The sequence below is a fragment of the Castanea sativa genome, chromosome 6 (genome assembly GCF_040712315.1).
Source record: "Castanea sativa cultivar Marrone di Chiusa Pesio chromosome 6, ASM4071231v1".
In the NCBI taxonomy this organism is placed as follows: Eukaryota; Viridiplantae; Streptophyta; class Magnoliopsida; order Fagales; family Fagaceae; genus Castanea; species Castanea sativa.
In genome coordinates, this window is record NC_134018.1 from 57474381 (window position 1) to 57486751 (window position 12371).

Sequence of the window (12371 nt, forward strand, 5' to 3'; positions counted from 1 at the left end):
ATATGTATTAATTCAACAGGTTATATAACTCATTAAAAATGTTTTTAAAACTACACATTGTTTATCTCTTCAGTTCTCACATAAAAATCTGCCAATCTCCAAAGGATCAACCATCAAACTCGCTATCTCCATGCTCTATGCTACTTGAATATTTTGCAAATTTAAGCCCCACCTTGTTCCAAATCATGCTGCTTGCCACTGCAAACTCGAGAAACAGATAGAATTCTGTTTCTCTAACACACATCTCCTCCTCCCAATCTATCTGATAGTCTACTTCTCAAAGGTAGGGCTCCTACAACATCCTGCCTATTTGGAACATCCATAATTGAGAAATATTAAAGTGCTCGTTAAAGATAAGTTATTATAGGATCCAGTTAATAAAAAAATTGGTATGAATTAATGAGTGGACTAAAAATACTATTAAAATAATAAGTCAAACTTAAAAAGTTAGTTCCATTTGCTCCACACCCTATAAAGCTGGTAAAAAATTACATAAAACAAAAATATTTGACATAAAGCAATTTCTTAATAGGCACCGTTAACACTACTCTAACATTTTTAGTAGAAGAAAATGTTTGCAACTAAAGTACTATGTTTTATATCGTTATATTACTATTCCCCTTGATCAAAATAATCACAAACAAATGAATAAAAAAGCATTTCAAAGTTCAACCTTTTGATAAGAGAAAACATTAGGTCCGGAGCTGGCGTAAAACCCAGCCAATAAACGCGTGTACGATTTTCTCCTTAATACATGTGCATATAGTAACGTTGTACTCTACTCAATATGAAAAATTGACATAACAATTAGGACAGCTCAGGAGAACTCATAATTAGAAGAGTTGTAACTTGTAAGTTATTAGTACCCTTTTACTGTTTCCATCATCCATGGTAGCAAGATACAAAAATAATCTTTTGAACTTAATGAGAGTGCAGTGGTTCATAATAAGAAAAGTTTTAACGTGCATTTTCCTTTTAATCCTTTTAAGGTTCTCTCTCTCTCTCTCTCTCTCTCTCTCTCTCTCTGTATAATAAGGACTGAACTAGATTCAACCTGTATAAAAAAGGACCTCTTTAAATTTTTCGGGGGTACAAACCTCATTCTTTCTCATCTTTACTCAAGTGCCCAACATTTCTCAAGTGCCCAACAGAAAATTATTTTTCTAAAAAATAAAAGAAAAACATAAGGGTAAACTACATTCGAAAAGTAGAATAATTGGTCCTTCTTATGAGGTTTAATTTTTCAAAATTGAGTCCCCTTAATTTTTTTCCTTTTGGTGGACAACTCCATCCCTAATCACATGGCCTTCATTGAGGGTGGCAAGCATTTCTCTGAATAAATAGTAATAAAACACCATGGACTTTTAATAGTACCCAAAGAGCATGGGTAGGATACAAAAAGTCTATAATCAGTGCCGCCACAAATCACATAGCACTCATTCAAGAACACCCCCCCACCCCCCTTCTCAGTCCACTCTTTTGTAAGTAAAGAATACATAATGACATTCAAAAATATGTATGCATCAATTAACTAGTCATTTTAAGCGTAAGAGAAATTCAAAATGACATATGTTTCACCCCAAGCTCTTCCAGCTCCAAAGCAAGGGTGACATAACTATCGCTATCACCTGTATATATAAATCTACAGAAATGACCATACTTAGATGAAGATGCAGACTTCCATCCTGTCTTAGTTAAGAAATGGCATCGGTCATTTTGAATTTTCAGAACCAGCAGCAGGCTGAATCTCCTCCAGAGTTGATGCTTTGCGAAAAGCAGATCCTAGCTGAATTCCCCTTGAGGTAGATTCATGGGAACTATCCTGGCCAGAGCCATTGCCAGCTGCCTTTAAACCCTTCTTTTTCTTTGCCTTCTGAGCCCAACCAACGAGGCCCACTTGCACATGCTCATCAAATATTGCCTTCTTGAAAGAAGTTCCCATCTTCATTTCAATGCAGTGAACAGGTAAGATCAACAGCTTATTAAGAAAAAAAAAAAAAAATTTTAATGTGAATTCATTTCTAAACAGCAACTCAAAAGCACCTGTGTGACTATTGCATAAAGTGGCAGGGTGCAGGAACTACAGAGGACCTGAATGAAGACCCTAAATAAAAACAACAAAAGAAAAAGTATAGGAAGACATCAGTACTAAGTAAATAAAAGATCCAACATACTTCGAACCAAACAATATGAAAAAGTAAACAGGGGTCTTTCACTTCTACCCAATAATAAGCCTTGGGACAATATAACGGACTTGTCCCATTATGCAAGAGTCAAAGCCATATTGAACCTGCATATGCAGAGAAGTAGGTTAATCATGTTCCATCTCAATTACTAATCCTTTGTTTATTACAAACAAATATGATGCATGGTGGTTGAAGAATTTCTTACCCATATCCAGAAAAAAAATGCAATCTCAAAAGAATTCTGGAAAAGGATAAAATGGATCAAGAAGAGGACGATACGGGGCCGACCAAGCCAAAAGTGCCTATCAGATGGTTTAACTACCAATTCACCTTCTATGGCTACATGTTTCTCAGCAACCTCATGAGCCAACTGGGTAATTACATGCTCCAACTTAGTCCCCACAGCAAGTAGAAGCTGAAATTTATATGAATTAGCAACATATGAAGTGAAAAGAAAAGGGAACATAAAAAAAAAAAATTTTAAAAGGCCATGCAAGTACAATGTTGTGCTAGGTCGCAAATTTTACAAGTGGACATGACGATATACATGCCTGTATATGCTATTTAATATGAACAACTGATTAACAGGACAAATTTCTACACACATGGATTATGCATCTATGACATACAAATTGAATAACATGTGCACTAAGAATTAGCCTGACAATTATCAATGAAAAGAGGGAGAAACCCCCCCCCCCCCCTCCCTCGCTTTTCCTCCAAAAAACAAAAGAAAAGAATAGTGGACAATAGGCCATGCAAGGACATACTGCCAGAATTCATAACTAGTAAATTAGAGCAACAAGGTTGAAACAAAGAAGAAAATGGAGATTGTGGAGACATAAAAATACCTCAAGAGTCTAGAGTCTATAATTCAGATGCTACTAACAGCATTCATTTTAAGGAAAGACTAACTGCAGGCAGAAAATCTTTGCATTACAGATGGTCAGAATGTGTTCCTTGTCTATTGAAGGTAAGAAATGCGTCAGTTATTTAACTCATTAAGCAAAAATATTGCTGACTCAACTACATCATTGCTTGATAAGAAACGAATCTTAGACGGACAGAATTTTATTTATATAAGTAATAACTTTGGTTTCATTTTTCAAACAGAATAATGAAACCAAATGGATCTCTGCATTGAGTGGTAATTGTAGCAAGACAGGAACCATTTTCCCCCTGTTTTCTCTAAAAAACAGTTGCAGTACAAAGAGAGAGATAAACAGTTGCAGTACAAAGATGAGAATCTAATTGGTGGATGAAAATGAGAAGAACCAATACATAAACCATAATTTTATATAAATTAGAGTGGGTAAAAATGGGTTGAGCATCTATACTTGGCTTCTAAGGAAAATTAAGAAGAAAATCATTTAACAGATAAATATGGTATGGAGACCCGTGATCAGATATAGAAATTTCAATCAATATCATTAAAGAAACCAATTTCAGAATGACTTAACATCAACTGTTTTTACTTGACAATATTTTTTGCCAAGTGTTTTTGACTTGAACATATCCAGTAGATTAAGTAAGCGAGCTTTGTGCATCATCTCTTTTTAAGATACAAAATGGTATATAAAAGACACACCTGGTGGGTCTTGAACCCATGACCTCACCCTCCACCCTATTCTTAAAGGGCGAGGAGGTACCCATTTGAGCTAAAGCTCTTGTCTTTCCCAACAGCTCTTATGTTATTGACACATTCCAATCAAACTAAAGGTAAACTTTTCTAACATAATTGTATCGAAAGATGTCTTTCAACTCAATTACTTGGACAGCCTGGGAGATGCCATGCTCACATTAAAGAGAAGCATGAAATTAGCATATAACACAGGGTGAATGGATTTGGAAATATTCTAATGTCATTGGATTATTCCATTTCTTTCTTTAGCTAAAAATATTTTAACTAATTATGAATCCACTTTACCAAAGACCTCCCCATTCAATCTCACCCATTTATAAGATTACTGAAATTGCATGAATTAATAATTTCACGCTTTAGAAAGCAAGGGCAAAACTAGAGCAAAACTAGAGCAAGGGATCACAAGATTACTCACAACAAAAGGAAGGAATGCTATCCAGAAATACGTATGCCAACCTGCATAAGCAAAACAGAAAATATTGTTGTTTATAAGTAATGACCATCACATAGGTGTCCAAATCGAAAAAACAGTAACCCTATGGCGAAAAAGCAAGGGAGGATGACTGTGACTAGCCAATAAGTTTGGAGAAATTAAAAAGTAGTCTTGTGAGCCCTCATTGAGGACAAATTTAAATATCATCTGGTTGTTTGAAATATGTATGTTCACCTATTAAGGCAGTTGAATTGGAAATTCGTAAACTGAAACCTTTTAATCAATCATAGTTAAATGGTTTCTAGAAATCAATTTGAAGGCAAGTTATTTCTGTGAAATATGGGGGAGGGCTTGGGGTGAGTGGACCTCAGAAGAGATGTGAGGCTCCTGTGATGTGAATTCATGGAAGAGCATTAAGGATTTGTGCAAATGTTTTTCAGAGTTTGTTTTAAGATAAGTTATGGCAATAAAGTGTGGTTATGGTATGATCGCAGTCTAATGTTGAGCTGAAGGATAGATTTCTGAACTAATTCTCGATTGTCATAGATAAGGATTGTATAGTTTCATCACAGCTAGGAATGCCCAGTCAAGGAGTCCAGTATTGACTTTCATATTTGTGAGATCTTTGCAAGATTGGGAGATTGAGTCAGTTAACATTTTATGAAGTTAGTACTCTAATCTTCCTTCAGGTAGAGGGAAAGATAGAGAGTGTGTTGACTGCATTCTAAGAAAGGAAGTTTTAATTTCATACATAGTATGAGGCTTTTAAAGGGCCATTAAGAGTTTAATTTCCATGGAAGAATATTTGGTGCATAAAGGCTCCAAGAAATGTGGTGCTCCTTGGATGAACAGCTACTTTGGTAAAATATCAACAATCAGAATTTAAAAAAAATAAAAAATAAAAAATAAAAAAATAAAAAAAGAAAGAAGGAAAGGAAAGAACATTGTGGATAGATCTTGCTTATGTTAGTAAAATTTTTTATAAGTAATAAAATTATATAAATCAAAAAATCAAGCCACCCAAGTATGCAAGAAGTATACTAGGGTAACCAATCAGTTACAAAAATTGCATAAATCTGATAAATCAACAATTAAAAATAAAGAAAGACAGAGTTTAGCTACAAAATTAGTTGTAGCCTTAGCCTACAACCTTACTCAATAAAATAAACACTATTACATATTTTGAAAATCTAACTGTTGAATTGCATGTTCTTTACGGTCTTAATACACATGTCAAATTTGGTGTCAATGAGATACTATTTACTTTATAATCTATAAGCTTATAAAAGCATAATTTTAAACTACAAAAACTTGAAATTTAAACAATTTTGACATAGTTATTGATATTTAATTTTCTAGAAATTTTGCAAGCATGGAGAATATAAGAAGAAGACGTGATCCAATGGTGGATTTGTCAAAATTTACCTCCAATAAAAAAATACTAAGTAAGGTTGTAGCCTAAGACTATAACCAATTTTGTAACTAAACTTTGTCCAATAAAAAAAGATTCCTCATGGCTAATAGTCAATCCAATAAAATTCTAAAAAACAACGACTTGAAAGCAGGCATAGAACTTTCGGTATCTTCAAACTCCTACTATTCCTTCCCCTACGGATGCACCACATCAAGCAATGGGGATAACCATCCAAATATGATCATTCCAATGATGACCAAACCAACTTCGCCAGCAAACTAAAAGCTCAACAACAGATTTTGGCATCACCGAGTAAACTCCAAACAAACCCAAAATCATGGACCATAAGTCTAAAGCAATAGGGTTGTTAAAGTATTGGGTTTATGTCGATGTAATGGCCCAAGAAGCCCAATTGTGTTGTAAGCCCATATTGAGCTAACCCTAGCTTCTAGACTCTATATACCCTATTAGGGTTCACTGTAAGTATACAGTAAAGATGTAGTTGCTAGGGCTTTAACAAGGGCAATGTAGCAAAAGGTGATCAACAGATTCAGCATTTCATTTGCACATATAACACCAATCTGTAACCCTTACCTTTCACTTTCTTAAGTTGTCAATACTCAAAAAATTTACCCAAAGCTACAGTCCATACAAAGAAGGCTACTCTCAAAGGGGCCTTTGATCTCCATATGATTTTCCAAAGAAAAAAATTATCAAAGGTGATTGCAACATCATCCAAAAGTCGGTAATAAGTACCAACCTTGAAGCCCTTTTTCTTGTCTGGTTTCCAGCACAATCTTGCATATGTTAGAATCATCTGGACACACTAATGCTGCCAGCAAAAAGCTCTCCGAAAAGTATGATCAAAGATCAAAAAAAATTCTTTTTTTTTTATTGGTTAGTTACACACACACCCAATGGGTCTTAAACTCTTGACCTCACCCTCCACCTAGCACTTATCAAGGGAGGAGGTGCCAGCTGAGATAGAGCTCATTTGCAAAATTCAAAACTATAGTCTAGCTTTGATGTTGAGTCTTCATGTCACCTTTGATAGGCTAATTTAGTTGCTATCAACTCTTAGTATTAAGTTTCTTTAGGTTAGTAAGTTACTGGCTCAGTTTTAATTAAGTTCAACTAAAGTAGAAATAATTTGGTAGTTTCCAGATTTTCTGGAATGCTCTATAATGGGATGTAAAAGAGGCCGATGAGTCTTGTTTTAAGTTTCCAGATTTTAGTTCCTACTTCGTTTTGTTGGAACATCTAGTATTTGTTGGAAAAGGATTAGGAATAACTTTATCTAACGTTCAAAACAGAGACTACACTACAATTTTTTTTTTTTTTTAAATTTCTACAGCTTTTCTCAAATTTTGAAGGAGTGATTGCTTTCTTCTTTCTAAGTGTGATTGCTTGGGGAACTTGGGTGCAATTGCTTAGGATTTATCTTTATTTGTTTCTTCGAATTGTTCAAAAAGACAAAAGAAGAGTAAGAAGCCTAACTGAGAACCGCGATTCAATTCATTGTTGTAACTTGTAACACCAAGAATTCATAAAATTCTTTCAATATCCAATCAATATCTAATTTTCTATGACCCAACCATCTGAAAATCCTTAAACATCAAACCCCATTCAAGAATCTTTCAAAAAATCATCAAGGAACCTAATATAGTGCTAAATTTGTTAAAGATCCCGCATCAAATTGGTATGAAAGCCCATCATAGCTTCCTTCCTGTTTAGATGGTGGACCACCTCCTTTTACAATGTTGTGGCATGAGAATTCTGGTCGCTGGGTTTTTCTTTATTTGGTGTGCATTGGGTGATGCCTCGGACCGTGCTAGAAGCATTTACAAGGGGAAGGGAAGATTTAGGAGAAAGATAGGATTTGGGGGAGTACCTCTCTCTATTATTTGGACAGGTTAAGTTGGTGAGAGAGATTCAAATATGGAGCCAAATGTGAACTTGTTTAGGCAATGTACATTGTGATTCTTTATTGGATTTCATTGCTCTTCTGAATTGACTGGAGTTGACAGCATATACAAGAAAATGACCCAATGTAGAGGAATTAGCAAAGCATGTGCATATAACTGAACCAAACTGTCGAGATGTCTAAATTGAGCTCTTTTGGTTGAATGCAACATATACTAGTCTTTTTTTTTTTCTGACTGTCGTACTCCTGATGCCTATAAATTTATGAAGTGTCCTACCCTTTAAGTTTCTAAGCTAACTCTAAACCTGTTTAAGCAAGCAACCTAAATTGACTAAACCAAAATTTTTTTGCTATCAGGATAATTAGACATGGGCAAAAAAACAAACTAACATTGCTCACTGATGTTTCAAGCATGTAAGTTATTAATCAATGCAGTAGCATACCGTTTACATTAAGCAACAAGAAGATGACTACAAATATCCAAAGATACCAACTGCAACAAAGAAAATCAAACAGTGAGTCAAGGATAATCAGTAAGCAATTGGTAAAAGACACAACTTACAAATAAAAATATACGGCAAGCCATAAGAAGCATAAACACCACATGGTATTCTCATATGCCACTTGCCTTATACCAACAACTTTCTTAAAATCATCTTCAAGGGCCCGTATCATGTATTTGTGAAAATTAAACTTGGGGTTGGTTCTGCAATGGGTCTACAACAGAAATATTAAATATAGTAAAGAATTCCCCATAAGAGATAACAGAAGAATTACTATACTGGTGAATGAGAACAGCATCCTCAAATTAGATACCTTACCATGATAAAACCTAGCCGTAGTGTTGCGTAGTCTGATTTAGTCACAGATCCATAAAATTGCTTTACAAAAGAATGCTGAAGGGTGAAAGAGAAAGTTTCAGAAGCACGGTCAAACACACTTCGCAAGCTGATAACAACTGTTCTCCATCTAAAATATTTTGCAGTTCGTACTTTAGAATTATTAGAACAATGGTTAAATGATTTAATTCACTCTTTCCCAATAGCTTAAACTTTTGGGATAAGTGGTAGTTTATCAAGAATCATTACGTAAAAGGGCCTATCTCAGTTCTCCATCATATTGCTTTTATGAAAGCAACAATAGATAGACATTATTATTAGTTGCTACTAAAGTTGGGTATACCCATCTCTCCTGAAAGGAACATATCAAACTGAACCCTAACTTTTTATTTTCTATCTTATTTATTATAATTCCCATGACAAACATATATCTTCCACAAAACTGTTATTTTTCCTTTTAGAACAAACAAGAAGGGAAAAACTCCAAATATGGTTTCCCTCCCAGGGTTTAATAATTAATACTATAGGCCAGGAAAAGAGATTATTGTTTTTGCAAGGAATTAACCCTGGGATAAATTTAGTGATTGCAAACTAGATCATGTAATGCCATCACAAATGCACACCAGTTCGTAAAATTTGTAGATTCCTTTTATTTTTTATTTGTTCATACTGTGTTTATATTATAAAAGAAATGCTACAAGTGAAAGCAAGACTAAATTGAAAGGGAAAAATCCATACAAACTTTTTTCATGCAGGCAAGCCTAATTTTATGTCAATTCTCATGTGTTGCATGGAAAAGGAAATCTTTGAACATTTTTCTTTGATGAAAAGTTTTCTATATTTTTTTACAGTTAGAATTGATGGGACATACCTATTCAAAAATATAACTCATAGCCTCCATTTAAGATACAAGTAGACTCTAATAGAAATAAGATAGTAACTTACCAACCAACCCAAAATAACTGAGTTTTTACCAATACCCAGAAAATGATCCTTGATAAATGCATGTTGATGGACATCGGTAACTGTTTTTGATTTCAGAACTGCACTATCACAAGCCATAAATTAGAAGCAATGAGGATGCTGATTAACTGGCGAATAACTTTATTGAGTCAGTCAGTTCTCTTTGCTACTTTAAGTAGTCAATCAGGAGAAAGGTAATGCCATAGAAGGCTTTGTTGGGTTAACTTATTTGAACCATTTTATTTCAAACGTCTACACAAGCATAGCACATGGATCCACTAGTTAATGAAAAATAGCCAAGACAGACAGCACATGAGTTAATTGATAATGATCCTTACCCTGCTGAGTATCATAATTCTTGTTGGCAAATTCATCCTCCCAACGTTTCCATTGGCGAATCTATATAATGACAAACAAAATATTCAAAATAAAAAAGATTAATAAACCAATAGTTGTGTCACACAAAGAAGTTGAATAATCATATCAAATGCTCACCCTTAATCCTCCAAAAACAACAGTGAGAACACAGAAGGTCACATGGACAATGGCCAGGACGAAGATAAAGATATGCAGATGATGCAACGCTTCAGTTGATAATAATGGTACCTTATTCTATAAGGGGGAAAAACAATTAGAGCACATAATTATGGTATATTTGTGCAGCTATAAATAACAACATAACATCAATAATTTCCCCAACCAAAAAGAGAGAGAGAGAGCACCAACAAAATCATAAAATGCCTGAATCAATATAGAATGCAATGCATGGAATACCCCATGAAGTAGTTTGATTTCATTGCAACAGATTTAAAAGTAAATTGGCTAGGATAAGAAGTGGCTATTACCAAACTATATGTGAACTGTTCCAAAAATTGAAGGAAATGTTAGTGTATAAATGTCCTCAAGGTCAGTTCAGAATATCTTGATGAAGTCTTTAAATTTCCAATGATATCTCTGTCAACAGTAATATCAATATGAACGCAATACACATAATGAAGGTTATAGATTTAAAAACAAGCAACAAAATTAATGCAAAACAAGCGAAGTGTTGACTTATTTCCTGTTCAGTATGTTGCCTCCTCTTCTTTCTGATTCTTCCCTTCCCCACTTCTCTACATTCTAAATCAAACTTCAAAATAGATTCATGGACTGGAAGCTCTCAATTCAGAGGAAAGTTACAACCAGATTTTGAAACAGATAAGACAACGACAGCTAGTCCTACTCAAAGCAACAAGAACAAGCATATTAAATTAAATCAACCCTCTCTCCTGAACGTGCATTGTATCATCAATTAAGTTCTTGAAATCCAGAGCATGAACCTTGAGAAAGTCACTATTGAAAACTTGAATGCAGTTATACCCAAATGTGTGATTTTCGACAAACAAGAATATCTAGACCTCTCTTTGAGAATCTGACTATTCCCTTAGGAATGTATAATAACCAAATGTGTGTTTGGATGAGCTTAAAAAATAGGTCATATAAAAGTATAGTTGTAAATAAACTGTGAATTTTAAAACTAAAAAAACAAACAGTTAGAGGAAAACACCATAAGAGTACAAAATTACAAACAGAAATTGACAAATATGAATCCAAAGTATTAGAAAATTGTCTCCAATGAATTCAACTGTAAACAGAAAGAAAAAAAAATTGACAAACATGAATCCAAAGTAACAAAAATTGTCTCCATTTGTTTCCAGCTATAGTACGGCTCCATCTGCCGTACTATTCTTAAGATCATAGAATGAATGAATTCAAAGTGTACCATAAAGCGAGAACATCTTGTACAAAAATCGTCAACTTAAAAACATATTATTATAATAATAATAATATATTTATGGGTCTGACAAGACCTAATGGCAAATCACAAGTTTCAACTTTTGGCCATTATTAAAGTTATTAGTTTCCATATATACTTTCCAAAACCAATTCAATATATACAGTGACCAAAATCAAACCAGAACCATTACCATAGACGAAATTTAGATTTAAGAGAGTTAAAGAGACAGTGTTGGATCGAACCTCGCCACACATGGTTGATTCCTCAAATTCATGTCCTTCTCGTTTACAAGGAAGCATGTGACGTGTCACGTCGGTGGGGACACAGATTTTATTTATCACATTCTGGAACACCGTCAGAAGCAACGATATGAACCCCAAAAGCATCAACTCTGCCAAACAATTCAGACTTTTAAGAAACAAACGTAGAATGAAAATCGAATATATGTATATATATAGATAATAAATAATAGAAAGAAAGAGAAAGACCTTCTTTAACTTTTTGCAAAGCCTCGAAGAGGGGTTTCTGGTTCTTCCTTTTCAAAGTCACGCCTGCGTAATGAAGGACACGTTCCACGGCAAGAGAAATGGCTACAATCACAGTGCACACACCTGCAACCACCCAGGTTGGTGTGTACTCTAACGTTGTACCCCCTTCTGCCATCGTTACTTTACTCCTCCTTCAATTCTTATCTTAGAATTCGAAATCTCTCTCTCTCTCTCTCTCTCTCTCTCTGTGTGCTTAATTTCAACAATTTCAATATGTGTGTGAAGTCTTGTCTGTCTGTATCACACTGCTGCCACTCCACAACAACATATGCGACATGTTAGTTTTTAGTGAATTCTGGAACCACTGCTACGACTCTTGTCTCTGTCTCGAGATAATAAAATCTAAACATGTGATACTTTTTTTTTTTTCAATAAACTAATGATGTTTCATGTATGTATGTTTGTTTGTTTGTTTGTTTGTTAGTTAAGTATTTCTGTTATTGTTTATTTCCGCGGACCATACGTGTTCATCGGTTATCGGGTACAAAATAGTGAAATAATGAAAACCACTACCACGATTGTATCGTACTCAATATTTAAAGACATCGGCGGCTCAATATCTAGGACCAGTGGACCACCCATGCTTGTCCAAAAAAAAATTATATCTGCAAAAAAAAATTTATATAAAAAATTAATTTTAAATTA

General features: G+C 34.3%; 1 protein-coding gene across 1 annotated transcript; it reads right to left on the reverse strand.

Annotated features, from left to right (window-relative positions):
* Window positions 1-1337: 1337 nt before the first annotated feature.
* On the reverse strand, window positions 1338-12125 carry LOC142640495 (MLO-like protein 1). The gene is made up of 13 exons (XM_075814620.1): window positions 11667-12125; window positions 11421-11569; window positions 9897-10013; window positions 9740-9800; window positions 9384-9481; window positions 8421-8495; window positions 8228-8316; window positions 8043-8092; window positions 4244-4284; window positions 2392-2601; window positions 2223-2290; window positions 2044-2104; window positions 1338-1942 (listed from the first exon to the last, which is right to left on the reverse strand). The coding sequence occupies exons 1-13, from the start codon at window positions 11839-11841 to the stop codon at window positions 1712-1714; spliced, it is 1425 nt and encodes a 474-aa protein (XP_075670735.1). The 5' UTR covers window positions 11842-12125; the 3' UTR covers window positions 1338-1711.
* Between the last annotated feature and the right edge of the window lie 246 nt (window positions 12126-12371).